We start from the raw sequence: 26,846 nt of genomic DNA on the forward strand, positions 1-26,846 counted from the left end.
CGAAATATCTGTTCGGCCCAAAACTCAGGTAGTAATCTCAAAACCCTGCAATTACTCTGACTGTAATATAATGGAAAGTCGCAGACTGATTCGTAACTCGCTCATACAGTGTAGCAAAAACTATAATATTGTAAAGCTCTATATCGATGGTCAGAGTAAATCAGTTTCCAATAAGGCAAGAATATATCCAGGAAACAAATGCAATGAAGACGTAAAAAACAGGAAACCACAGCATGAGGCAACAAAGAAAAAAATAAAAGCCCACTGATAATGCTGACATTTCACTTCACTTCGGCTAAACTGTCTGGGAATTGGAAGAAACGATGAAGTTGTGGTTTGCTCAAGGTGGATCTCCTCCAGAAACAAGTCTATTTGTAAGCAAACACGGACACAAGAGCTTCAACCTCAATATGGTTATTAGTTTCATATATCGCTGTACGTTAGCTGACACATGCTTCGCACTGCCGCGTCTCATGTATAGATTTAGTTCTGTAAATCTCAAAACGAATGAAAACTTCAGGAATGTTGAAAGTGAAGATAAGACATACACGCATCAAGCGAACTAATAACAATAATAATTGTACTTATTCATCATTTGATAATTTTGTACAATGATATAGATAAGTTCTTTCTAAGGGGCAGGGAATGAAAAAGTATATATGTCATGACTGTTTACGAAAAGTGGTCTACAGTGATCAGAATAACAAAGTTGGTGACAGCGATATGTTTTATTCATTATAATATCGTGTTTTACAAAAATACTGTTACAGTGCCACATCTTAAAAAAAACCTGTACAGTACATCCTGTTACGGAAATTATCATTCTAATTACATAATCAAATATTTCACCAAAATGTGACTTCTTTTGGTTGCCTAGTGTGTCTGTTTTCAATACTTCTGGATTTCTGGGTCTAAGGACGCAGCCCTTCTGGGTCCTAGAAGGGTCTGTCTGGTTTAAATACGTAGTTATTTGTGATAGTTACTATGCAACTAATATAAGTTACTAAATACTGTTATAAAAATGATGTGATTAAGGAAATGAAAAACATAAACTACACTACTGGCCATTAAAATTGCTACACCACGAAAATGACGTACTACAGACGCGAAATTTAATCGATAGGAAGAAGATGCTGTGATATGCAAATGATTAGCTTTCCAGAGCGTTCACACAAGGTTGGCGACGGTGGCGACAGCTACAGCGTGCTGACATGAGGAAAGTTGCCAACCGATTTCTCATACACAAACAGCAGCTGACCGGCGTTGCCTGGTGAAACGTTGTTGGGATGCCCCGTGTAAAGAGGAGAAATGCGTACCATCACGTTTACGACTTTGCTAAAGGTCGCATTGTAGCCTATCGCGATTGCGGTTTATCATATCGCGACATTGCTGCACGCGTTGGTCGAGATCCAATGACTGTTAGCAGATTATGGAATCGGTGGGTTCAGGAGGGTAGTACGGAACGCCATGCTGGATCCCAACCGCCTCGTTTCACTAGTAATCGAGATGTCAGGCATCTTATCCGCCACGTCTCGATCCCTGAGTCAACAGATGGTGACGTTTGCAAGACAACAACCATCTGCACGAACAGTTCGACGACGTTTGCAGCAGCATGGACTATCAGCTCGGAACCATGGCTGCGGTTACCCTTGAAGCTGAATCACAGACACGAGCGCCTGCGATGGTGTACTCAACGACGAACCTGGGTGCACGAATGGCAAAACATAATTTTTTCGGATGAATCCAGGTTCTGTTTACAGCATCATGATGGTGGCATCCGTGTTTGGCGACATCGCGGTAAGCGCACATTGGATGCGTGTATTCGTCATCGCCATACTGGCGAATCACCCGACGTGATGGTATGGGGTGACATTGGTTACACGTCTCGGTCATCTCTTGTTCGCATTGACGGCACTTTGAACAGTGGTGTTACGACCCGTGGCTCTACCCTTCATTCGATCCCTGCGAAACCCTACATTTCAGCAGGATAATGCACGGCGCATGTTGCACGTCCTGTACTGGCCTTTCTGGATACAGAAAATGTTCGACTGCTGCCCTGGCTAACACATTCTCCAGATCTCTCACCAACTGAAAACGTCTGGTCAATGATGGCCGAGCAACTGGCTCGTCACAATACGCCAGTCACTACTCTTGATGAACTGTGGTATCGTGTTGAAGCTGCATGGGCAGCTGTACTTGTACACGCCATCCAAGCTCTGTTTGACTCAATGCCCAGGCGTATCAAGGCCGTTATTACGGCCAGAGGAGGTTGATCTGCGTACTGAGTTCTCAGGATCTATGCACCCAAATTGCATGAAAATGTAATCACATGTCAGTTCTAGTATAACATATTCATCCAACGAATACCCGTTTATCATCTGCCATTCTTCTTGGTGTAGCAATTTTAATGGCCATGATTTATTTTAAAACAGTTAATGTTTTTTGCTGTCTTTCTTTTTGGTTTCTGCACTTGTGCCGTAAGATATGTTACGTCCTCGCCAATGGACACAACCAGAGCTGACACACTGAGACAGTTTCCGATTGGCGCAATGGACAGGGCTTTGAAGTTCGCCGCTAACCACAAGTGCGGCCCAATCAGCAACGTCCACGCCGCCGCCAACGAGATGGGCTTCCGAGCTGTGATAAGCGGCGGCCTCAGGCAGCAACGGTGGTTCATGTTTGGTGTCTTGTGCGACAGTTATAGTACGGAGTGCCAGAGTGGCAGTTCGTAGCTACAGTTCGTAGTGGAGATGAGCCTGCGAGACTTAGTCTACAAGCAGAGTCGCCTATAGCCTTCACATAGGGCTAGGTGTTTGATACAGTGATTGGCAGTGTGGAGCCCAGGACGGACACAGTCTTGTTGACGAACGCCTTGACAGGCCAGTGCTTAGTTGAACCTGTCCGCAAGCACATGCAACAAGCTGCTGTACAACTCAGGTGTAGCAACTGATTAAAAGTATACAGGGTGGTCCATTGACAGTGACCGGGTCAAATATCTCACGAAATAAGCATCAAACGAAAAAACTACAAAGAACGGAACTCGTCTAGCTTGAAGGGGGAAACCAGATGGCGCTATGGTTGGCCCGCTAGATGGCGCTGCCATAGGTCAAACGGATATCAACTGCATTGTTTTTTAATAGGAACCCCCATTTTTTACTACATATTCGTGTAGTACGTAGAGAAATATGAATGTTTTAGTTGGACCACTTTTTTCGCTTTGTGATAGATGGCCCTGTAATAGTCACAAACGTATAAGTACGTGGTATCACGTAACATTCCGTCAGTGCGGACGGTATTTGCTTCGTGATACATTACTCGTGTTAAAATGGACCGTTTACCAATTGCGGAAAAGGTCGATATCGTGTTGATGTTTGGCTATTGTGATCAAAATGCCGAACGGGCCTGTGCTATGTATGCTGCTCGGTATCCTGGACGACATCATCCTAGTGTCCGGGCCGTTCGCCGGATAGTTACGTTATTTAAGGAAACAGGAAGTGTTCAGCCACATTTGAAACATCAACCACGACCTGCAACCAATGATGATGCCCAAGTAGGTGTTTTAGCTGCTGTCGCGGCTAATCTGCACATCAGTAGCAAATTGCGCGAGAATCGGGAATCTCAAAAACGTCGGTGTTGAGAATGCTACATCAACATCGACTGCGCCCGTGCCATGTTTCTATGTACCAATAATTGCAAGGCGACGACTCTGAACATCGTGTACAGTACTGCCACTGGGCACAAGAGAAATTACGGGACGATGACAGATTTTTTGCACGCGTTCTATTTAGCGACGAAGCGTCATTCACCAACAGCGGTAACGTAAACCGGCATAATATGCACTATTGGGCAACGGAAAATCCACAATGGCTGCGACAAGTGGAATATCAGCGACCTTGGCGGTTTTATGTATGGTGCGGCATTATGGGAGGAAGGATAATTGGCCCCCATTTTATCGAAGGCAATCTGAATGGTGCAATGTATGCTGATTTCCTACGATGTTAGTACAAGATGTTTCACTGCATGACAGAATGGCGATGTACTTCCAACATGATGGATGTCCGACACATAGCTCACGTGCGGTTGAAGCGGTATAGAATAGCATATTTCATGACAGGTGATTTCATGGTCAGCACGTTCACCGGATCTTACTTCCCCGGATTTATTTCTGTGGGGAAAGTTGAAGGATATTTGCTAACGTGATCCACCGACAACGCCTGACAACATGCGTGAGCGCATTGTCAATGCATGAGCGAACATTACGGAAGGCGAACTAGTCGCTGTTGAGAGGAATGTCGTTACACGTATTGTCAAATGCATTGAGGTTGACGGACATCATTTTGAATTTATTGCATTAATGTGGTATTTACAGGTAATCACGCTGTAACAGCATGCGTTATCAGAAATGATAAGTTCACAAAGGTACATGTATCACATTGGAACAACCGAAATAAAATGTTCAAACATACCTACGTTCTGAGACCTGAGTTTCTCCTGGCGTATACAACTTTCAAATAACTTCCGGGAATTCAGCCAGGTAATACTTTCAGCGACCGCCGATATTTCGGCGGGAGAACACCCCGCCATTCTCAAAGCAAACTGCCTTGAAAATGGCGGGGTGTTCTCCCGCCGAAATATCGGCGGTCGCTGAAAGTGTTACCTGGCTGAATTCCCGGAAGTTATTTGAAATACCTACATTCGGTACTTTGATTTGAAAAACCTACCTGTTACCAAATGTTCGTCTAAAATGAGCCATATGTTTGTGACTATTACAGCGCCTACTATCACAAAGCGAAAAAAGTGGTCCAACTAAAACATTCATATTTCTTTACATACTCACGAATATGTAATAAAAATGGGGGTTCGTATGTTTAAAAAAAACGCAGTTGATATCCGTTTGACCTATGGCAGCGCCATCTATCGGGCCAACCATACCGCCATCTGGTTTGCCTCTTCAAGCTAGACAAGTTTCGTACTTAGTAGTTTTTTCGTTTGACGCTTATTTCTTGAGATATTTGGCCCGGTCACGATCAATGGACCATCCTGTATATTTGTGTCTCATTAATCTATTTGCACTGTCACAGTTCCTCCGTCCATGCAAGCCGTTCTACTCAGACGACCTATGCGCGTCAACCTGTAGGCTACATTTTCCTCCGCCACACGGAACTGGAATCCATCCTCACGAGACGCATCCACCAGCATCTCCGCCAGCACCGCCTCCTTCCCGTTACCCAGTGTGGCTTTCGGCCGTCCTTCTCTTCCGATGGCCTTCTCCTTCACCTCACTCATCTCCTCTCCGAACAGCTTAATTTCTGTCGTTCCGCTATCTTCCTCTCCCTTGACCTTGAACGAGCCTATGAATGCATGTGGCATTCTGGTCTCCTCTTCAGGCTCCATGCTTTCACCCTTCCTATTAACTACATCCGTTTGATCGGCTCCTTTCTTTCCCCACCCTCATTCCTACGTCACCATCAACAACACGGATTCCCGCACCTTTTTCCCCTCCACCGGTGTGCCCCAGGGTTCCGTCCTCTCCCCTCTTCTGTACCTCTTGTATACGGCGGACATGCCTTCACCTTCACCCACCATCCACCTTCTCCAGTACACCGATGACACCGCCTTCCTTGCCCTTGCCCCCACCCTGCAGCGCTCCCAACACCTTCTCCAATCCCATCATGACCGGTTCACCGCTTGGTGCAACCAGTGGTTGCTTAAGGTCAATCCTTTCAAAACCCAGGCGATCATTGTAGGCAAAACCACCCCTTCAATTCGCCTCCTCGATTTGTACATCTCCATCTATGGCCGTCCTATCGCCATCACCCCCACCCTTAAGTACCTTGGTGTCACTCTCGACTGTCGCCTCTCCTGGACCCCCCAACTCCGGATGATCCAAGCCAAGGCACACTCCCGACTCTGTCTCCTCAAGCTCCTTTCCGGTCATACTTGGGGTCTGGACCCCTCTACCGACCTCTATACCTATAAATCCATCATTCGCCCTATCCTATGCTACGCCCACCCTGCCTGGATCTCCGCTCCCCCTACCTTTTACAAATCCCTTCAGATCCTAGAACACCATGCTCTTCTCCTCGCCTATCGTATCCATCTCCCCTTCCCCACGCGGATCCTGTATGACCTTATTCCCTTCCCCCACCTCCTCCTTTTCCTCGAACGGATATGGATCCTCTACACCTCCCGTAAACTCGATCCTCCTCACCCGATGGTCTCTCCCATCCTCTCCCGCCCCTGTCTGCTGCCGCGCCTGTACTTCCACGTCCCACATGCTATCCATCTCTCCACTCTCCACGCCCTCTCCCAAGGTGGCTTCCGCCAGCTCCCCCACCCTGATGATGTCCTCCTCCCCTCCCTCTACCCCTCCTACCAACTTTGATCATCCCTCCCTCTTCCTGTGTTTGTTACTATGGGCACCCTCTCTCCCTCCTCTTCCCTCCCTCTTTCCTTTCTCCTCACTCCTCCCCCAGGCTTACCCCTACCCCTCCTCCTCCCCTCTCTTCCGCCATTGGCATCTTTACTCTCCCCTCTCCCTCCCCTCCACCCTCTTCCTCTCTTGGCAGGTCCCCAGACTCGCACACGCTACGTGGACATTCGCGCGCTGGAGATCATCGCCATCGGTTTCTTGTGTGTGTGCCATCGTGTTTGTGTTTAGTGTTCGCCGTCATGCTCCTACGTTCACCGCGCTGTCGAAGTCGTCAGTGTTTGTGCGCCGTGCCAATGTGTTTCAGTGTGGTTTTTGTCGAGTATGAACGGCTCCGTGTGTTTTGTATTCTGTGTCTACTGTTTTTTGCCCGTCAATATGTTCAGTCTATTATGTGTCTTCCTTATGTTTTCTCGTTGTCCACTCTGAGGCTGAAGAGCGGCGTGGTATGCTGCTGTCAGCCTACCTGATGTACAGGTATCAAAATAACAATAAAGGGGAAAAAAGCAAACGGAACGTAGCATCTACGGGACACAGAGCCACGCGCAGATGGGCTAATATCCTTCATTGCTACATTTGTAGCTGTTGAGGTCTTCTCTTTGTTCAAGAAAAGAAAAGAAAAGACCTTTCGGAAAGGTTCTAGTCTTAAAGTATTTAAGTGTCAGAGTTAATAAGTTTATTGCAGTTAGAACCGATGTGTTGCATATAAAAAGTTTCATGAAGCTTCACAATACCCAAACGCAGAAAGACGAAATTATAGAGCTACAGAAGTGACGAATTATTCGTGAGGTGATGAGAGCTACATAGGTACTGAACTGTCTTTGAGAAACTGTCTCTGCCCAGCCTATATATAGGGTGACTTGTTGCCACAGCACACGCTGCAACATGCATGCTACTCCAAGGTTCATCGCTAAAGGTACGGAACACATTCCTCTCGAAAATGGTGTGCTCTTGTCACGTGGGAATAAACGATCGATCACTGACGCTGTTATATACAGGGTGTTTAGGACCTCACTGGCAAACTTTGAGGGATGATACTGCAATCTGTTGTTTCGCATCACAGAGCGGTTCAGGTTGTGGATAGGGGCCAAGGTCAATTACTGTTAGTTATACAAGCACACACAACTTTATTCCTCAAACCAGTGTACAGTTTTCTCTTTAAAACAACAAGATCAATTCATGGCTGAGGGCCAAATTAACTTCTATAGAATAGGTTTAAATGATTCCTTTTAAAACGGCAGGATTTAGAATAACGGCTGAAGCCCTTACTTAAGTAAAATTGCAATATCTTCTCGGCTAAAGGCCAATATAATATTTCAGGTAAGCTAAGGAAATTCTTTAACCTTCTGCCCGGCGCGATGTATCAAATTGATCACACCGTTTATTCACGTGATCATTTATTAAATTCTGTTCACAAAACATATTATAAGTGACAAATATATTTAAAGAAAGACAAAGATGACATACGAGCACAACTGCAGTAGAAATATTCATCATTCAGATTTCTTATCGTCAATGTTGGGCTTTAGTAACAAATGATAAAAACGTCGCTTTTTCATTTGCGTCTTTATTATACAGGGTGATTCAAAAAGAATACCACAACTTTAGGAATTTAAAACTCTGCAACGACAAAAGGCAGAGCTAAGCACTATCTGTCGGCGAATTAAGGGAGCTATAAAGTTTCAGTTAGTTGTACATTTGTTCGCTTGAGGCGCTGTTGACTAGGCGTCAGCGTCAGTTGATGCTAAGATGGCGACCGCTCAACAGAAAGCTTTTTGTGTTATTGAGTACGGCAGAAGTGAATCGACGACAGTTGTCACAATGTCTGTATATGGGGCACTGAGAATCCGCGGGAAACAACTCAGTATGAACGTGACTCGCCTAAGGTGAACGTTTTCTGTGCCATTTCAGCCAATAAAGTTTTTGGTCCCTTTTTCTTCGAAGGTGCTACTGTAACTGGACTACAGTATCTGGAGGTGTTAGAGAATTGGCTGTTCCCTCAGCTCGAACAAGAAGCACAACAATTCATATTGCAGCAGGATGGAGCGCCACCACATTGGCACTTATCTGTCCGTAACTACCTGAACGTTAACTACCCGAGGCGATGGATCGGCCGCCAGAGCACATCACTGGCCTCCAAGAAGCCCTGATCTTACCCCTTGCGATTTTTTCTTATGGGGGTATGTTAAGGATATGGTGTTTCGGCCACCTCTCCCAGCCACTATTGATGATTTGAAACGAGAAATAACAGCAGCTATCCAAACTGTTACGCCTGATATGCTACAGAGAGTGTGGAACGAGTTGGAGTATCGGGTTGATATTGCTCGAGTGTCAGGAGGTGGCCATATTGAACATCTCTGAACTTGTTTTTGAGTGAAAAAAAACCTTTTTAAATACTCTTTGTAATGATGTATAACAGAAGGTTATATTACGTTTCTTTCATTAAATACACATTTTTAAAGTTGTGGTATTCTTTTTGAATCACCCTGTATTTCACTAAAAAAAACACATTACAAATAACAATTATGTTTACAGAAAGGCTGTTATGATACTGGAGCAGAACAACAATGATATTACAACTCATTCATTTCTTTCATCGTCACTTTTTGACTGTGGTAACAAATGCGGAGTTCTTCCGCATTCAGAACAAATAGGTTCAATGTGTATCAAACAGATAGGCTTCTGACACATTTTGCAACAATATTTTGTCAGTCTTTTTTTTCTGTGCAGGTATTACACCTTTTCCTCTTGATCCCAGTCCCTTGTTCTTCGTTTCTGCTTGTGTCTTCTGCTTCTTCTTCACACGTTGGCCTATATTGTTGTAGCCGCAGTTGAAGATCTCTGTGAATTCCTGAGGTGTCCAAGCATCTACGAACCAAGTGAGGTAGAACTAACGCATGTGAGAGTTGCTTCAGGAATTCTTTTCTTCGGATAAAATTCTCGTTGTTGCCATAGTAAATTACTTGTGAATTGATTCCACTCATATTGATCATTGCAAAAAATATGACTATGGGCCAACGGCACACATTTCTTGCTACATTGTATGAAGCGGTCCACTTATCTGTAGTGTCGACGCCACCTTTGGTGCTATTGTAAAATGTTACAATGGATGGCTTCTGTTCACCTCCAGTGTCAGCATCTACTGAATTATCTTCATGCAAACTTGATGCCAAGATAACACACTTCCATTTTTAGGAACGTAGAAAACTAGAGTACAGCCTTTCTTGAAGCCAAAAAGTGAACTACGAACAACCCTGCCTTTACTGATAGCAAACTCCAGAGGAATCTCACGCTTGTTTTTCTTCATCGTCCAACAAAAGAAAGATTTTTTCTTCTTAGCTCTTCCATCAAACCAATTGTCAGTTGTCACATTTCGACCTGACTGGTAAATTGGTTCACATAGTCGCAGAACAACATCTGAAGGTTTATTGCTAACGTGGTACAATCCTTCTGGCTGCAGCCCAGCGTATATTTTCAGATTATAGAGATAAAATACTTGGGAATCCACAAGCGCATATATCTTAATTCCATATTTGTTTGGTTTGCTAGGTATGTATTGGCGAAAACTGCACCTTCCACGGAATCCTTCAAGTTTCTCATCTACTGTAACGTTTTCTCCGAGGGTGTAGGATTTCTGGCAATTCTGTACAAACAGAGAAAATATTTCCCGAATCGCTGTTATCTTGTCTAATTTTCTCCTTTCATCGCGAGTCACACGATTGTCAAATCTAAGGCTCCGTATGATGAATTTGAAAGGTTTTATGTTCATAACGAGACGAAATTTTTCAATTCCATCCATCACTTCCCCACAGATCTTCTAAGCTTTGTCTGTTACTTTTGTTAACACCAGCCAAAAACAGAAGACCAATGAAAGCTTTTAATTTAGTAATACCTATAGGTTTTACGTTTCTCTCTCGCTGGAAAGAAGCTTTGATGCTCTCAATATAATGATTGGTATACAGAACTATAATCGACAAAATGTCGTCATCTATGAGGCAATTCCAACATTCCAAAGGCATTCCCAATGCTTTCGCCGCACCTATAGGAACAGGTAACTTTCGAATAATATTGTGGGCCCTGAAACGTACTCTCTGCGATAGTGGAACTTTATTGCATTTTGTCTTTTTGTCCCTTCCAGTATAATAATGCTGGCTTTCTTCAAGTATTTCCTCGTCGTTTTCACTGTCTTTATCCTCTGTTTCTGAATCTTCCTGCCGAACTTCAACTGCGTTATCACAATCTGTTTCTACTCCATCTTCAAAATCCTCTTGAACTTCATCATTATCCTCTTCGAACAACATTTTTTTGTATTTCTGCAACATGATTAGGGTCAAGGAGGTTGTACGTCTTACTGTAGCCTGCCATGATCAAGTGTCTCACACCTAAAATGATAAAATTCCTTTAAAACAACGCAGTCAGGCCCAGTGTATCAATTTGATACCTGATACTCAAACATTCTTAACTGACGATTAAACGGTCCAAAAAGAAAATCAGTGCATTACACATTGTATATTAACATTGTACTACTTACTAAGTTATGTTGATAACCAAAGAAATGAATTGTTGAAATGCAACACGAACGGGCGCAGTGGATCAAACTGATCAATCAGCACATATATCGACAACAGAGCAGTCGTATCGACACTGAAGCACACAACAATGACAAGCGTTCGGAAAAGGCTAGCTGCTAGCGAGTAGGCGTCAGTGCTGCCACTCGTTGACAAATAATTTACAGTGGACTTCGAGGTGTATCAATTTGAACAGCCGCGCCCGACGGAAGGTTAAAAGCCAAGCATTAAAAATTCCGGCTAAAGGCCATATTGAGGAAAATTCAAATTAATTATTCAGTTGAAACCCCAATAAAATTGTTTTCATAATAAAAGAGAGGCTTTAAAGATAAGCTTTTAAACAGTGCAACAGAAAAACATCTAAAGAAATCTTGAAGTAACTTGTCGGCTGAAGGCCCAAACAATTACTCAAGAATAATTAAAGACCACCTTCAGATAAACATTTACAGAACACGGCTGAAGGCCGTTTCAAGAATTCAAGATAATTAAAGAGAAACGTCACAGACAAGGATTTACATCTTAAAGTCACAGATTCTTAAACTAACACGACTGAAGGCCTAAATACAGAGCAACAAGAATTTTAATTAAAACACGGCTGAAGGCCTAATCTTAAAATATTTGTCATGAAGTTCAGCTGAAGGCCATGTACTAAACATAAAACAGACAATATTAATACACGGCTGAAGGCCTGCCACAATACCTGCGACCAAACTTTTCACGCAGTTTGGGTGCATAGATCCCCAGAACAACCACCTGTGGCCGTAATAACAGCCTTGATACGCCTGGGCACTGAATAAAACAGAGCTTGGATGGCGTGTACAGGTACAGCTGCCCATGCAGCTTCAACACGATACCACAGCTCATCAAGAGTAGTCACTGGAGTCTTGTGACGAGCCAGTTGCTCGGTCACCATTGACCAGACGTTTTCAGTTGGTGAGAGATCTGGAGAATGTGCTGGCCAGGGCAGCAGTCGAACATTTTCTGTATCCAGAAAGGCCCGTACAGGACCTGCAACATGCGGTCGTGCATTATCCTGCTGAAATGTAGGGTTTCGCAGGGATCGAATGAAGGGTAGAGCCACGGGTCGTAACACATGTGAAATGTAACGTCCACTGTTCAAAGTGCCGTCAATGCGAACAAGAGATGACCGAGACGTGTAACCAATGGCACCCCATACCATCACGTCGGGTGATACGCCAGTATGGCGTTGACGAATACACGCTTCCAATGTGCGTTCACCGCGGTGTCGCCAAATACGGATGCGACCATCATGATGCTGTAAACAGAACCTGAATTCATCCGAAAAAGTGACGTTTAGCCATTCGTGCACCCAGGTTCGTCGTTGAGTACACCATCGCAGGCGCTCCTATCTGTGATGCAGCGTCAAGGGTAACCGCAGCCATGGTCTCCGAGCTGATAGTCCATGCTGCTGCAAACGTCGTCGAACTGTTCGTGCAGATGGTTGTTGTCTTGCAAACGTCCCCATTTGTTGACTGAGGGATCGAGACGAGGCTGCACGATTCGTTACAGCCATGCGGATAATATGCCTGTCATCTCGACTGCTAGTGATACGAGGCCGTTGGGATCCAGCACGGCGTTCCGTATTACCCTCCTGAACCCACCGATTCCATATTCTGCTAACAGTCATTGGATCTCGACAAACGCGAGTAGCAATGTTGCGATACAATAAACCGCAATCGCGATACGCTACAATCCGAACTTTATCAAAGTTGGAAACGTGATGGTACGCATTTCTCCTGATTACACGAGGCATCACAACAACGTTTCACCAGGCAACACCGGTCAACTGCTGTTTGTGTATGAGAAATCGGTTGGAAACTTTCCTCATGTCAGCACGTTGTAGGTGTCGCCACCGGTGCCAACCTTGTGTGAATGCTCTGAAAAGCTAATCATTTGCATATCACAGCATCTTCTTCCTGTCATCTTCAGTGTTCTGCATCTTACTGGTCCTGAATTCAGGTTTTCTTACTGTTAGTACTCAACGAAACACGGGGTATCGTTCTGATGACCTCACTGACAATTTTATGTGGCGAGTGGTAATGGAAGAGCAGCTCTTCGTATCTACCAAAATCTGTTCTCTAACAGAAGACACACCAGACACACGACACAGCACCTTTGATATAATTCATACAAGCCTCTCGAACAACGGGGGAGTTTGCATCCTGAGTGTTTTGATGGTGGTGTGACGGGAGGCTACAGCATGCATGCTGCTCCAAGGTTCATCGCCATATCTACAGATCACGTCACTCTCAAAAACTGGTGGAGTGACGTGGATTTGGCAATGAACCTAGGAGCACCATGCATGCTGTAGCCTGTACTATGGGACCAGGTCATCAGAGAACGAATGACGTTGCCTTTCACACACATGTTTTACATATGAGGCCTTCTAACAGCAGGAAATGCTACACCTCGGACTATGAGAATTCGCATGCCACTGATGTTACATGGCAACAACGAAGGTTCTTTGTAAGCGTCGGCGGGAATTTAGGACGATCTTCTTCTAGGACGCTTATTACTGCTACCTAGGGCAACTGCAGCAGCTTACTTACAGTTCCTGCAGACCAACCTTCCGGAACTGCTAGTCAGTGTTCTACTTGCTGTGCGCAGAGGCCTCTGGTTCGAGCGTGATGGAACCCAGCACTCTTCAGTGTTGATGCGCGTGCACAGCCGACTGTGGAGGAGCTGTCGCGTAGCCACTGCTTTCGCCTGACTTGACACTCCTTGATTACTTTCTTTTAGAAAATGGCAAGAGTGTGTTTTAAGTTATTGTGCCTTTAGAGCGGAGCTGATAGCCTGGATCGTTATGCATTCCACCAAATCCAACAGATTCCTGCTGTGCCCTCCAGAACTGGAAGTGCATTGGTACGAAGGTGTGCAGCATCTACTGACCAAACGTTGATGTAAATTACTGTCAGAAAACGTCTAATAATACACTACTGGCCATTAAAATTGCTACACTAAGAAGGAATGCAGATGATAAATTGGACAAATGTATTATACTAGAACTGACATGTGATTACATTTTCACGCAATTTGGGCGCATAGATCCTGAGAAATCAGTACCCAGAACAACCACCTCTGGCCGTAATAACAGCCTTGATACGCCTGGGCATTGAGTCAAACAGAGCTTGGATGGCGTGAACAGGTACTGCTGCCCATGCAGCTTCAACACGATACCACTGTTCATCAAGAGTAGTGACTGGCGTATTGTGACGAGCCAGTTGCTCGGCCACCATTGACCAGACGTTTTCAATTGGTGAGAGATCTGGAGAATGTGCTGACCAGCGCAGCAGTCGAGCATTTTCTTTATCCAGGAAGATCCGTACAGGTCCTGCAACATGCGGTCGTGTATTATCCTGTTGAAATGTATGGTTTCGCAGGGATCGAATGAAGGGTAGAGCCACGGGTCGTAACACTGTTCAAAGTGCCGAGACGTGTAACCAATGGCACCCCATACCATCACGTCGGGTGATACGCCAGTATGGCGATGACGAATACACGCTTCCAATGTGCGTTCACCGCGGTGTCGCCAAATACGGATGCGACCATCATGATGCTGTAAACAGAACCTGGATTCATCCGAAAAAGTGACGTTTAGCCATTCGAGCACCCAGGTTCGTCGTTGAGTACACCATCGCAGGCGCTCCTGTCTGTGATGCAGCGTCAAGGGTAACCGCAACCATGGTCTCCGAGCTGATAGTCCATGCTGCTGCAAACGTCGTCGAACTGTTCGTGCAGATGTTTGTTGTCTTCCAAACGTCCCCATTTGTTGACTGAGGGATCGAGACGAGGCTGCACGATCCGTTACAGCCATGCGGATAAGATGCCTGTCATCACGACTGCTAGTGATACGAGGCCGTTGGGATCCAGCAGGGCAATCCGTATTACCCTCCTGAACCCACCGATTCCATATTCTGCTATCAGTAATTGGATCTCGCCCAACGTGAGTACCAATTTCGTGATACGATAAAGCGCAATCGCGATAGGCTACAATCCGACCTTTATCAAAGTTGGAAACGTGATGGTACTCATTTCTTCTCCTTACACGAGGCATCACAACAACGTTTCACCAGGCAACGCCGGTCAACGGCTGTTTGCGTATGAGAAATCGGTTAGAAAATTTCCTCATGTCAGCACGTTGTAGGTGTCACCACCGGCGCCAACCTTGTGTGAATGCTCTGAAAAGCTAATTATTTGCACATCACAGCATCTTATTCTTGTTGGTTAAATTTCGCGTCTGCATCACGTCATCTTCGTGGTGTAGCAATTTTAATGGCCAGTAGTGTAATAAATGGCAATTTTTGTGCGATGTATACATTCATTATTATTATCTTAGCGATGCATTTAAGAGTATATTTTGATTAGTAAAAATGGTCCCATTTATGTAAGCTACACTGAAACGCCAAAGAAACTGGTATAGGGATGAGTATTGAAATACAGAGGTATCTAAAAAGGCATAATACAGCGCTGCGGTCGGCAACACCTATATAACAAGTGTCTGGCGCATTTGTTAGATTGGTTACTGCTGCTACAATGGTAGGTTATCAAGATTTAAGTGAGTTTGAACGTCGTGTTATAGTCGGCGCACGGGCGATGGGACACCGCATCTCCGAGGTGGGGATGAAGTGGGGATTTTCCCGTACGACAATTTCACGAGTGTGCCGTGAATATCAGGAATCCGGTGAAACATCAAATCTCCGACATCGCTGCGACCGGAAAAAGACCGGGCAAGAAAGGGATCACTGACGACTGAAGAGAATCGTTCAACGTGACAGAAGTGCAACCTTTCCGCAAACTGCTGCAGATTTCAATGCTGGGCCAAGTGTCAGAGTGCGAACTATTCAGAGAAACATCATCGATATGGGCTTTCGGAGCCGAAGAACCACTCGTGCACCCTTAATGACTGCACATCACAAAGCTTTACGGTTCGCCTGGGCCCGTCAACACCGACATTGGACTGTTGATGACTGGGAAGATGTTGCCTGGTCGAACGAGTCTCGTATCAAATTGTATCGAGCGGATGAACGTGTACAGTTATGGAGACAACCTCATGAATCCTTGGACCGTTCATGTCAGCAAGAGACTGTTCAAGTTAGTGGAGGTTCTGTAATGGTGTGGGGTGTGTGTAGCTGGCGTGGTATGGTACATCTGATACGTCTAGATACGAATCCGACAGTTGACACGTACGTAAGCATCCTGTCTGATCACCTGCATTCATTCATGTCCATTGTACATTCCGACGAACTTGGACAATAGGAGCAGGACAATGTGACACCCAACACGTCCAGAATAGCTACTGAGTGGCTCTAGGAACACTCTTCTGAGTTTAAGCACATTCGATGGCCACCAAACCCCCCAGACATGAACATTATTGAGTATACCTGTGATGCCTTGCAACGTAATGTTCAGAAGAGATCTCTACCCCCTGTTACGGATTAATGAATTATGGTCTCAATTCTCTCCAGCACTGCTTCAGACATTAGTCGAGACCTTTGCACGTCGTGTTGCGGCCCTTCTGCGTACTCGCGGTGGTCTTACACTATATTAGGCTGGTGTACCAATTTCTTTGGCTCTTCAGTGTATAATTCCTCAAAGTTCGTCGCATGTCCTGAAACACCGTATATATTCTGCGGAAGTGTTGGTTGTTCTTTATTTACTTTATTGTTCGTCAGGTTTTACGTTCCTAGTGAGTTGCTGAATAAGAAGTGATTATCACTATATGTAGACAATGAATTCTCCTACTAAACTGGCGACCCCAATACAAATGTTGTTCCACTCAGCACATCTATTTCCCGCGTTCAGTATAATGGTTGTGGAGGACGCGCATGATATGCTACACGCAATAGGCAGCGATGTCGAGCATCTCCAGCAAGGCATCGAGGTTTTAGAGATATCATCATCTGTGGAACGGTTAATGAACACCAAGCTACGTGTAAATCTGACCTTGGACCAAGTGCAATCAAAAGCATCCGTGCACCTGCCACGCCGTGAAGTACACTACTGGCCATTAAAATTGCTACACCACGAAGATGACGTGATACAGACGCGAAATGTAACCGACAGGAAGAAGATACTGTCATATGCAAATGATTAGCTTTTCAGAGCATTCACACAAGGTTGGCGCCGGTGACGACACCTACAAAGTGCAGACATGAGGAAAGTTTCCAACCGATTTCTCATCCAAAAACAGCAGTTGACCGGCGTTGCCTGGTGTTACGTTGTTGTGATGCCTCGTGTAAGGAGGAGAAATGCGTACTATCACATCTCCGACTTTGATAAAGGTCGGATTGTAGCCTATCGCGATTGCGGTTTATCGTATCGCGACATTGCTGCTCGCGTTGGTCGAGATCCAATGACTGTTAGCAGAATATGGAATCGGTGGGTTCAGGAGGGCAACACGGAGCGCCGTGCTGGATCCCAACGGCCTCGTATCACTAGCAGTCGAGATGACAGGCATCTTATCCGCATGGCTGTAACGGATCGTGCAGCCGCGTCTCGATCCCTGAGTCAACAGATGGGGACGTTTGCAAGACAACAAACATCTACACGAACAGATCGACGACGTTTGCAGCAGCATGGACTATCAGCTCGGAGACCATGGCTGCGGTTACCCTTGACGCTGCATCGCAGACAGGAGCGCCTGCGATGGTGTACTCAACGACGAACCTGGGTGCACGAATGGCAACACGTCATTTTTTCGGATGAATCCAGGTTTACAGCCTCATGATGCTCGCATCCGTGTTCGGCGACATCGCGGAGAACGCACATTGGAAGCGTGTATTTGTCATCGCCATACTGGCGTATCACCCGACGTGATGGTATGGGGTGCCATTGGTTACACGTCTCGGTCACCTCTTGCTGGCATTGACGGCACTTTGAACAGTGGACGTTACATTTCACATGTCTTACGAGCCGTGGCTCTACCCTTCTTTCTATCCCTGCGAAACCCTACATTTCAGCAGGATAATGCACGGCCGCATGTTGCAGGTCCTGTACGGGTCTTGCTGGATACAGAAAATATTCGACTTCTGCCCTGGCCAGCACATTCTCCGGATCTCTCACCAACTGAAAACGTGTGGTCAATGGTGGCCGAGCAACTGGCTCGTCACAATACGCCAGTCACTACTCTTGATGAACTGTGGTATCGTGTTGAAGCTGCATGGGCAGCTATACCTGTACAGCCCGTCGCTTACGCCTGCAGAACCTGATTTTTTTCACGTCAAAATCTCCGAAATAACAAGATTTCTGCCTTTTAGTCATTGTTGACAACTACGCACAGCTAAGTGCAAAATTGAATGTAATATTTCTACACTTCACTTATCTAAATCGCATCGTATTTGCATGATAGGCGAGTACAGGAGTGCAGTTAAGAAAGGACAACACGTTAGCAACTGTAAACGAGTCACTGTTTGGATTTCAAGTTGGAACCGATCTACAGCTTGCACTGTCAAAAGATTCTGTATTCGCAAATCCTCTGCCGTTCATTTTACCGAAAGAACGAATACGTTCATACGTAAGCAACGCCGTGCCCGGGCCGAGCTATTAATGAGAAGCGACTGCCGCACTGGATGGCTACGACACACCTTTCCAAAGGAACGAAGATATTGCAGTTGCGGGAGTAAAGCCCTGACTGCATAATAGGCTGTGAGATGGATCACTGAGGCTGCCCATCACAGTGGCAACGCGTAAATGTTACTGAATAAAAAACACGTGAAACAATTAAAATTACGAGAGCTTTTTGCCAGCCACTCCTTAACCATTGTCAAGAGGTATGACTGACAGAGGGCTGGAGGTACACCCCTTACACTTGCTGCCGGCTGTGACGTCACTGGAGCTCGCAATATTCACTGGATCCCACAGTGCGCTGAGCTGCAGGTCACCGCCTCTGGCAGTCGTACCACTTGACAATGGTCAAGGAGTGCTTGGGCGAAAGCTCGTATAATCTGAAACACTTGACGCTGCTGGAAACCCGCTAACTTTTTATTCAATGTTACCATCGCGAGACTCTGAATTCTTGCATAAATGGCATTGATTTGTTTAAAATTACTGATCGTTCAACAGCAAGAAGAAATGCATTGCAATAAAACTGAAAAGTTTTCTCATTGTCAACCAGATATGAGATGAATAATATAAACTCTCTTTTTTGTTGGTGAATCTTAACTCACTTAATAATGTACTGTTATCTGCTTATAAATATGACTTAGTAATAGTGTGCTTTAATAGTTATGTTAAATATCAACTGTACGTTAAATATCACCCATGCATTAAGTATCGCCCATCCGCACGCAGTATGCAGAGAGACTGGACTGTTGCGCTCAATACTGGATGAGGGTTACTCATAAGGTTTCTCTTCTTCCTCATAGGGCGACAACGGCAGTCCGTTTACGTTTGGGACCACCACGGGCTACGTGGTGATTGGCGTGGCCAGCTTTGTATTCTCAGAACACTGCCTGACCGACTTCCCAGCTGGCTTCACGCGGGTCACCAACTACCTCAAATGGATCTCTAAAACCTCCGGGATCAAGGTGACCTGATGTCCACGCTTACACTTCACAATACAAAGCCGTCTATAATGTTCCCTGAACCACCTTCTCATAGACATTAACAACCACTATGTAGTGAAATTTCGAACATAATTAAACATTTCAGCTGAATCGTATATGTGTGTTCGACTATCACTACACACTACCTTAGCCATTAAAGTGCCATACAAGGTTCAAGAACAGAATAACATGGGTCACAGTCAGCAACTGCTGCGACTGGGGACACGATACACCGTGTTAGCTTGTACAAGTCTTCATTATGAGATTGTGGTCAAGAAGAAGATGGCAACCACAACTTCTTAGGCTGTCCGAACAGATACGAAAGTACAAGTCAACTATTACAAAATCTCGTCAACATATATTGCCCTCTGGTGACCCTTTATCACAATGCTGATACACGGCTAAAGGACTGCAGAGCAAATACCCATTAAGCGAAATATGTTGGTCTTCTAATATGATGCCACACTGCAGGTGAGTGAAAAGACTTTTCTCGATTAGAAAATTTATTTCTGATTTATGTGGAACTCTGATAGATAAAGCTATGCGTTTTATTGCAAAAAATGGTTCAAATGGCTCTCAGCACTATGGGACTTAACTTCTGACGTCATCAGTCCCCTAGAACTTAGAGCTACTTAAACCTAACTAACCTAAGGACATCACACACATCCATGCTCGAGACAGGATTCGAACCTGACTTTAGCGCCTAGAACCGCTCAGCCACCCCGGCCGGCTTTTTATTGCAAATGGTAGCTTTACTCATAAAGAGTTAAATGGCACGTTGAAGGACATGATTGACGAGTGGCTCGCTGAGTTTTTTGTGACAGAGTATGTTGTGCTAACGGAATCTCTTTTAATTAACCATTCCATTTAAAAGCACACCATTTTCGACCTTCGGAATCTTCCAGCGTCTAGAGAATGAAACCTGCAACAGCAGTGGGGAAAAGTGCATATGGGATGAATGGTACCACTGTCCTCCTTACTTAAATAAACTGGCCACTTGGCCTACCATATTTATGTAAACAAACTGGTAAATTTATGGCCCTACTATAAACATACTGCTCATTTGTGTTCTTAGACATGTTTATTTAGTATCAAACCAGTTCAGCTTGATGACAAAACTGCTTACTTGCCTGTGGCCCTTGTGTAAACAACATGGCCATCAGATACTTTTAGCTTAATGTAAACAAACTTGCATTTAGTAATCTTCATGCAAGTGTAATTTATGACCCACTATAATTCAACAGACTTACTGATACACTTAAGAGAACCGTCTGTTACAAAAGTATGCCACCTGGTGTGCAAGATATATGAAGCAGGTGAAAAACCCCCAGATTTCAAGAATAATGTAATAATCCCAGTTCCAAAGAAAGCAGGCGCTGACAGATGTAACTATTGTCGAACTATCAATTTAATAACTCTTGATTACAAAGTAGTAACACAAATTCTTTGCAAAAGAATACAAAAACTGGTATGAGGGGCATTTACTAAGTAATCCAAAACTTTTTTTCGTCTGAAAGCAGGTTGCTTCTATTCAGGATTCCAATACACAATATTATTCCCCACTCTTTTGGCCACAAAACTCTGTTTTTCAACACAATTGGCGTTCAATGCGACAACCTTACTGGGCGGGGCCTGTATGCCTGCATGGTACCACTCTACTGATCAACGTTGAAGCGAAAATCTAGCTGCATCATCCACGTACTGCATCTCTTCTAGTGCATACTTCATTGGGCTAAACAGACGGAAGCCGGAAGGTGCGAGATCCAGGCAGTAGGGTGGATGAGGAATGACAGTTTTGTGAGCTCCTCTTGAGTGCATAGACTTTTATTACATTGCATTGACATGGTGGAGGAGAAGTCCGTTACCATATTTTTGTCCCCGGCCGGAGTGGCCGAGCGGTTCTAGGCGCTACAGTCTGGAACCGCGCGACCGCTACGGTCGCAGGTTCGAATCCTGCCTCGGGCATGGATGTGTGTGATGTGCTTAGGTTAGTTAGGTTTAAGTAGTTCTACGTTCTAGGGGACTGATGACCACAGCAGGTAAGTCCCATAGCGCTCAGAGCCATTTGAACCACATTTTTGTCGACGAACATGGTGAAGTCGTTTCTTCAATTTCCTAACGGTAACACAATAACCTTCAGAGTTGATCGTTGCACCACGAGGGATGACATCAAACAGTCCTGGAAGACCGTCGCCACCACTCCATGGAATATCGTGTTTCCAGTTAGGAATGATGAAGCCATATTTCATCGCTTACGTTAGGAAAAGTTGTCACGCTCAGCCTCGTAATGCGCAAATAATTCCGCTTAGATGGTCCTTCTTTCCTCTTAATGATCTGTTAGGTGGTGGAGAACCGAGAGGGTTCAAAAATGGTTCAAATGGCTCTGAGCACTATGGGACTTAACTTCTAAGGTCATCAGTCCCCTAGAACTTAGAACTACTTAAACCTAACTAACCTAAGGACATCACACACATCCATGCCCGAGGCAGGATTCGAACCTGCTACCGTAGCGGTCGCGCGGTTCCAGACTGTAGCGCCTTTAAACGCTTGGCCACCACGGCCGGCGAACCGAGAGGGCACACATCTTGGTGTACCCCAACTGGTGGACAAGTGTATCAACACTACCATAGAGATGTCCAGTTGTGCAGTTAGGTTTTTGATTGTGATCTGATGATCAACTCGAACGATAGAGTCCACACGTTTCGACGATGCAGGAGTCACAGCTGTGAGCGACCAGCCGCCATGTGGGATACCAGACAGGTTTGCGCGACCTACTTGTGATTATGTAAAACGTGACCTCGGAGTTTTTCGCGACGGCATACATGAATAAAACGTTCTCGGTTTTCAAACCGCGTCAATTCGAAGAAAATCCTCGAGATTTCGATGGTCATCTCCGTCATCGTCGTCAGGCGTTCACTGACTGCTGGGGCTGCTACGGTTTCTCTCTTGTATAGGCATGATCATCAGCAGCCAATCAGACAGACCCAATGTGGCGTGCGTGTAAGTCGACCCGGGCAGCTAGCGGAGCTATTGCCGGTGGCAGCACCGGTGACGTCAGGTGGCGCCAGGGGCAGGCGCCACGTTTGAAACTGCCGCTCCCGCGTCGCGCATCTGGCTTTGCTTTCTTTCGATGTCCAACGCCCGCCGCCATGCCCTGCTGAGTGTGTACCCCTGCTGTAGTGTACCTTCACTTCTTTGTACTGCGATGAATATTATGAGATGACGGACGGCACAGCCATGGGATCACCACTGTCTCCAGTAGTCGCAAATTTCTTCATGGAGCACTTTGAGGAGCAGGCTCTGCAAACTACATCTACATCTACATCTACATCTATACTCCGCGAGCCACCTTACGGTGTGTGGCGGAGGGTACTTATTGTACCACTATCTGATCCCCCCTTCCCTGTTCCATTCACGAATTGTGCGTGGGAGAACGACTGCTTGTAAGTCTCCGTATTTGCTCTAATTTCTCGGATCTTTTCGTTGTGATCATTACGCGAGATATATGTGGGCGGTAGTAATATGTTGCCCATCTCTTCCCGGAATGTGCTCTCTCGTAATTTCGATAATAAACCTCTCCGTATTGCGTAACGCCTTTCTTGAAGTGTCCGCCACTGGAGCTTGTTCAGCATCTCCGTAACGCTCTCGCGCTGACTAAATGTCCCCATGACGAATCGCGCTGCTTTTCGCTGGATCATGTCTATCTCTTCTATTAATCCAACCTGGTAAGGGTCCCATACTGATGAGCAATACTCAAGAATCGGACGAACAAGCGTTTTGTAAGCTACTTCTTTCGTCGATGAGTCACATTTTCTTAGAATTCTTCCTATGAATCTCAACCTGGCGCCTGCTTTTCCCACTATTTGTTTTATGTGATAATTCCACTTCAGATCGCTCCGGATAGTAACTCCTAAGTATTTTACGGTCGTTACCGCTTCCAATGATTTACCACCTATGGCATAATCGTACTGGAATGGATTTCTGCCCCTATGTATGCGCATTATATTACATTTATCTACGTTTAGGGAAAGCTGCCAGCTGTCGCACCATTCATTAATCCTCTGCAGGTCTTCCTGGAGTACGTACGAGTCTTCTGATGTTGCTACTTTCTTGTAGACAACCGTGTCATCTGCAAATAGCCTCACGGAGCTACCGATGTTGTCAACTAAGTCATTTATGTATATTGTAAACAATAAAGGTCCTATCACGCTTCCTTGCGGTACTCCCGAAATTACCTCTACATCTGCAGATTTTGAACCGTTAAGAATGACATGTTGTGTTCTTTCTTCTAGGAAATCCTGAATCCAATCACAAACCTGGTCCGATATTCCGTAAGCTCGTATTTTTTTCACTAAACGTAAGTGCGGAACCGTATCAAATGCCTTCCTGAAGTCCAGGAATACGGCATCAATCTGCTCGCCAGTGTCTACGGCACTGTGAATTTCTTGGACAAATAGGGCGAGCTGAGTTTCACATGATCTCTGTTTGCGGAATCCATGTTGGTTATGATGAAGGAGATTTGTATTATCTAAGAACGTCATAATACGAGAACATAAAACATGTTCCATTATTCTACAACAGATTGACGTAAGCGAAATAGGCCTATAATTATTTGCATCTGATTTATGACCCTTCTTGAAAATGGGAACGACCTGCGCTTTCTTCCAGTCGCTAGGTACTTTACGTTCTTCCAGATATCTACGATAAATTGCTGATAGAAAGGGGGCAAGTTCTTTAGCATACTCACTGTAGAATCTTACGGGTATCTCGTCTGGTCCGGATGCTTTTCCGCTACTAAGTGATAGCAGTTGTTTTTCAATTCCGATATCGTTTATTTCAATATTTTCCATTTTGGCGTCCGTGCGACGGCTGAAGTCAGGGACCGTGTTACGATTTTCCGCAGTGAAACAGTTTCGGAACACTGAATTCAGTATTTCTGCCTTTCTACGACATAACGGCCGTCTTTCTTTCTACGATACCTTGATGACACCTTCCTGATATGGCCTCATGGTGAAGATACACTACAGCAGTTCGCTGATCACATGAATGGTGTCCATCCAAACATTAAATTCACTGTCGAGATGCATAAGCACGGCAAGCTACCATTCTTGGATGTTTTGGTTGAGCGGTAGGCGGGAGGCCAGCTTGGTCATTCAGTGTACCGGGAACCAACACACACTGATCGCTATTTGAATGCCAATAGTGTCCACCACTCTGTACACAAGAAAGCGGTCCTGAACCCGTTTTGATTCATAGTGCCAAGATTATCTCTGACGACGACCACCTATAGTCTGAACTGCAGAACTTAAAAAACGTGTTTTCGGGGAAAGTGGATACAGCAAAAGAGACATCGCAAACGCTTCCAAGGGCCGCCGACGAAAGACACCTGGTGAATCAGTAGAAGAGGCCAAACGGACTGCATTCCTGCCATACTGTGGAGCAACTAGCAGCAAGTTAGGACGTCTGCTGCAGAAATATGGGCTAAGACCAGTGTTCCGGCCCGCCCCCAAGATACGAGACATGTTGCGCTCTGTTAAAGACGACATTGCTCTTCGAGTGTCCGTCGTGTATGGTGTACACTGTGAATGTGGCAGTATGTATATTGGACAAACAATTCGTACGGTTGCGGAGCGTTGTGCTGAGCACAAGCGCCATATAAAACAAAGGGAGCCTGACAAGTCGGCCATAGCGGAGCATTGAGTAGAAAACGGACATAAAATACAGTTCGAAAATACAAAAGTCTTGGCTCATGAATCTACATATTGGGACTCCATTATAAAGGAAGAGGCCGAGATTCGTTTAAACAACAACAATTTCAACGGAGGTCAGGGCATGGGGCCGGGCGTTGGACATCGAAAGAAAGCAAAGAGAGATGTGCGACACGAGAGCAGCAGTTTCAGACGTGACGCCTGCCCCTGGCGCTACCTGACGTCACCTGTGCTGCCACGGGCAATAGCTCCACCAGCTGCCCGGGTCGACTTAAGAGCGCGCCACATTGGGTCTATCTGATTGGCTGCTGATGATGTCATCATGCCTATATAAGCGAGAAACCGTAGCAACCCTAGCAGTCAGTGAACTGACGACGATGGCGGAGATGTTCACCGAAAGCTCGAGGATTTTATTCGAATTGACGCGGCTTGAAAACCGAGAACTTTTTATTCATTATGTAAAATGCCTTGCCCAGTGACTCAATGTGCTTATGTTCACTGCTAGGTCTCCGTAGCCATTCTACAACTGCCTATGAATGTCTGTGTTGGTCTGATTTTCCACCAAAAGAAACTCAATGACAGGTCTCTACTCTGAACACACCTCCATTAACGACGCCATTTTAAGGTTATTTATAGCAGCGCCACTAATTAGAACTTCATGAAACTATAAAGGCTGAATTGCGAATATTCCATGATGTCCCACAACAAATTTCGCATTTTTCCAACTGTAACTGGCAGAGAAAGAAATCCCTGGCATTAATTATTGAACGTCACTTGCAGATGACTGCTTCAAAGAAGATCAGTTTTGTTTCCAGAGAAATGTAGGGAAACACGACGCAATACTGACCCTACGACTTCTCTTACAAGACAGGTTAAGGACAGGCGAACCTAAGTTTATAGCATTTGAGCACTTAGATAAAGTATATGACAATGTTGACTGGAATACTCTCTTTGAAAGTTTGATAGTAGCAGAGGTAAAATGTAGGCTTTGTACGGAAACCAGGAGGCAGTTATAAGAGTTGAGAGGCATGAAAATGAATCAGTGCTAGAGAAAGAGTTGAGACAAGGCTGTACCGTACCCCAATGTCACTCAGTCTGTTCTCTGAGCAAGCAGTGAAGTAAACCATAGCAAAAGATGGAGAAAGAGTCATAGCTTAGGAAGAAGAACTAAACACTTTGAGATTTGCCAGTGAGATTGTAATTCTATCAGAGACAACGAAGGACTTGTAAGAACATTTGAACTGAATGGACAGCGTCTTGAAGGGAGGATTTAAGATGAAAATGAACAAAAGCAAATCAAAGATGATTGAATGTATTTGTGTTAAATCTGGTGTTGCTGGGGGAATTAGATTAGGAGACGAGATACTTAGAGTAGTAGATGATGTTTGCTATTTGGGCAGTAAAATAACTGATGAGGTCGAAGTATAGAGGATATAAAATGCTGACTGGTAATTATAAGAAAAGTGTTTCCGAAGAAGAGAAATTTGTTAACATCGATTATAGATATAGGAAGTCTTTTCTGAAGGTATTTATGTGAAGCTTAGCCATATTTGGAAGTGAAACATGGAAGTTAAAC

At 45.0% G+C, this 26,846-nt stretch overlaps 1 protein-coding gene across 1 annotated transcript in view; it reads left to right on the forward strand.

Moving 5' to 3' along the window:
• LOC126203802 (uncharacterized) overlaps positions 1–19,626 on the forward strand; it is a 279,323-nt gene extending 259,697 nt beyond the window's left edge. Inside the window, exon 10 of the mRNA XM_049938169.1 lies at positions 19,383–19,626. Coding sequence (XP_049794126.1) covers positions 19,383–19,553 — 171 coding nt within the window. The 3' untranslated portion in view covers positions 19,554–19,626. The remainder of the gene's footprint in view (positions 1–19,382) is intronic.
• The last annotated feature ends 7,220 nt before the right edge of the window (positions 19,627–26,846 follow it).

Source organism: Schistocerca nitens, chromosome 9, assembly GCF_023898315.1.
Source record: "Schistocerca nitens isolate TAMUIC-IGC-003100 chromosome 9, iqSchNite1.1, whole genome shotgun sequence".
Classification (NCBI taxonomy): Eukaryota; Metazoa; Arthropoda; class Insecta; order Orthoptera; family Acrididae; genus Schistocerca; species Schistocerca nitens.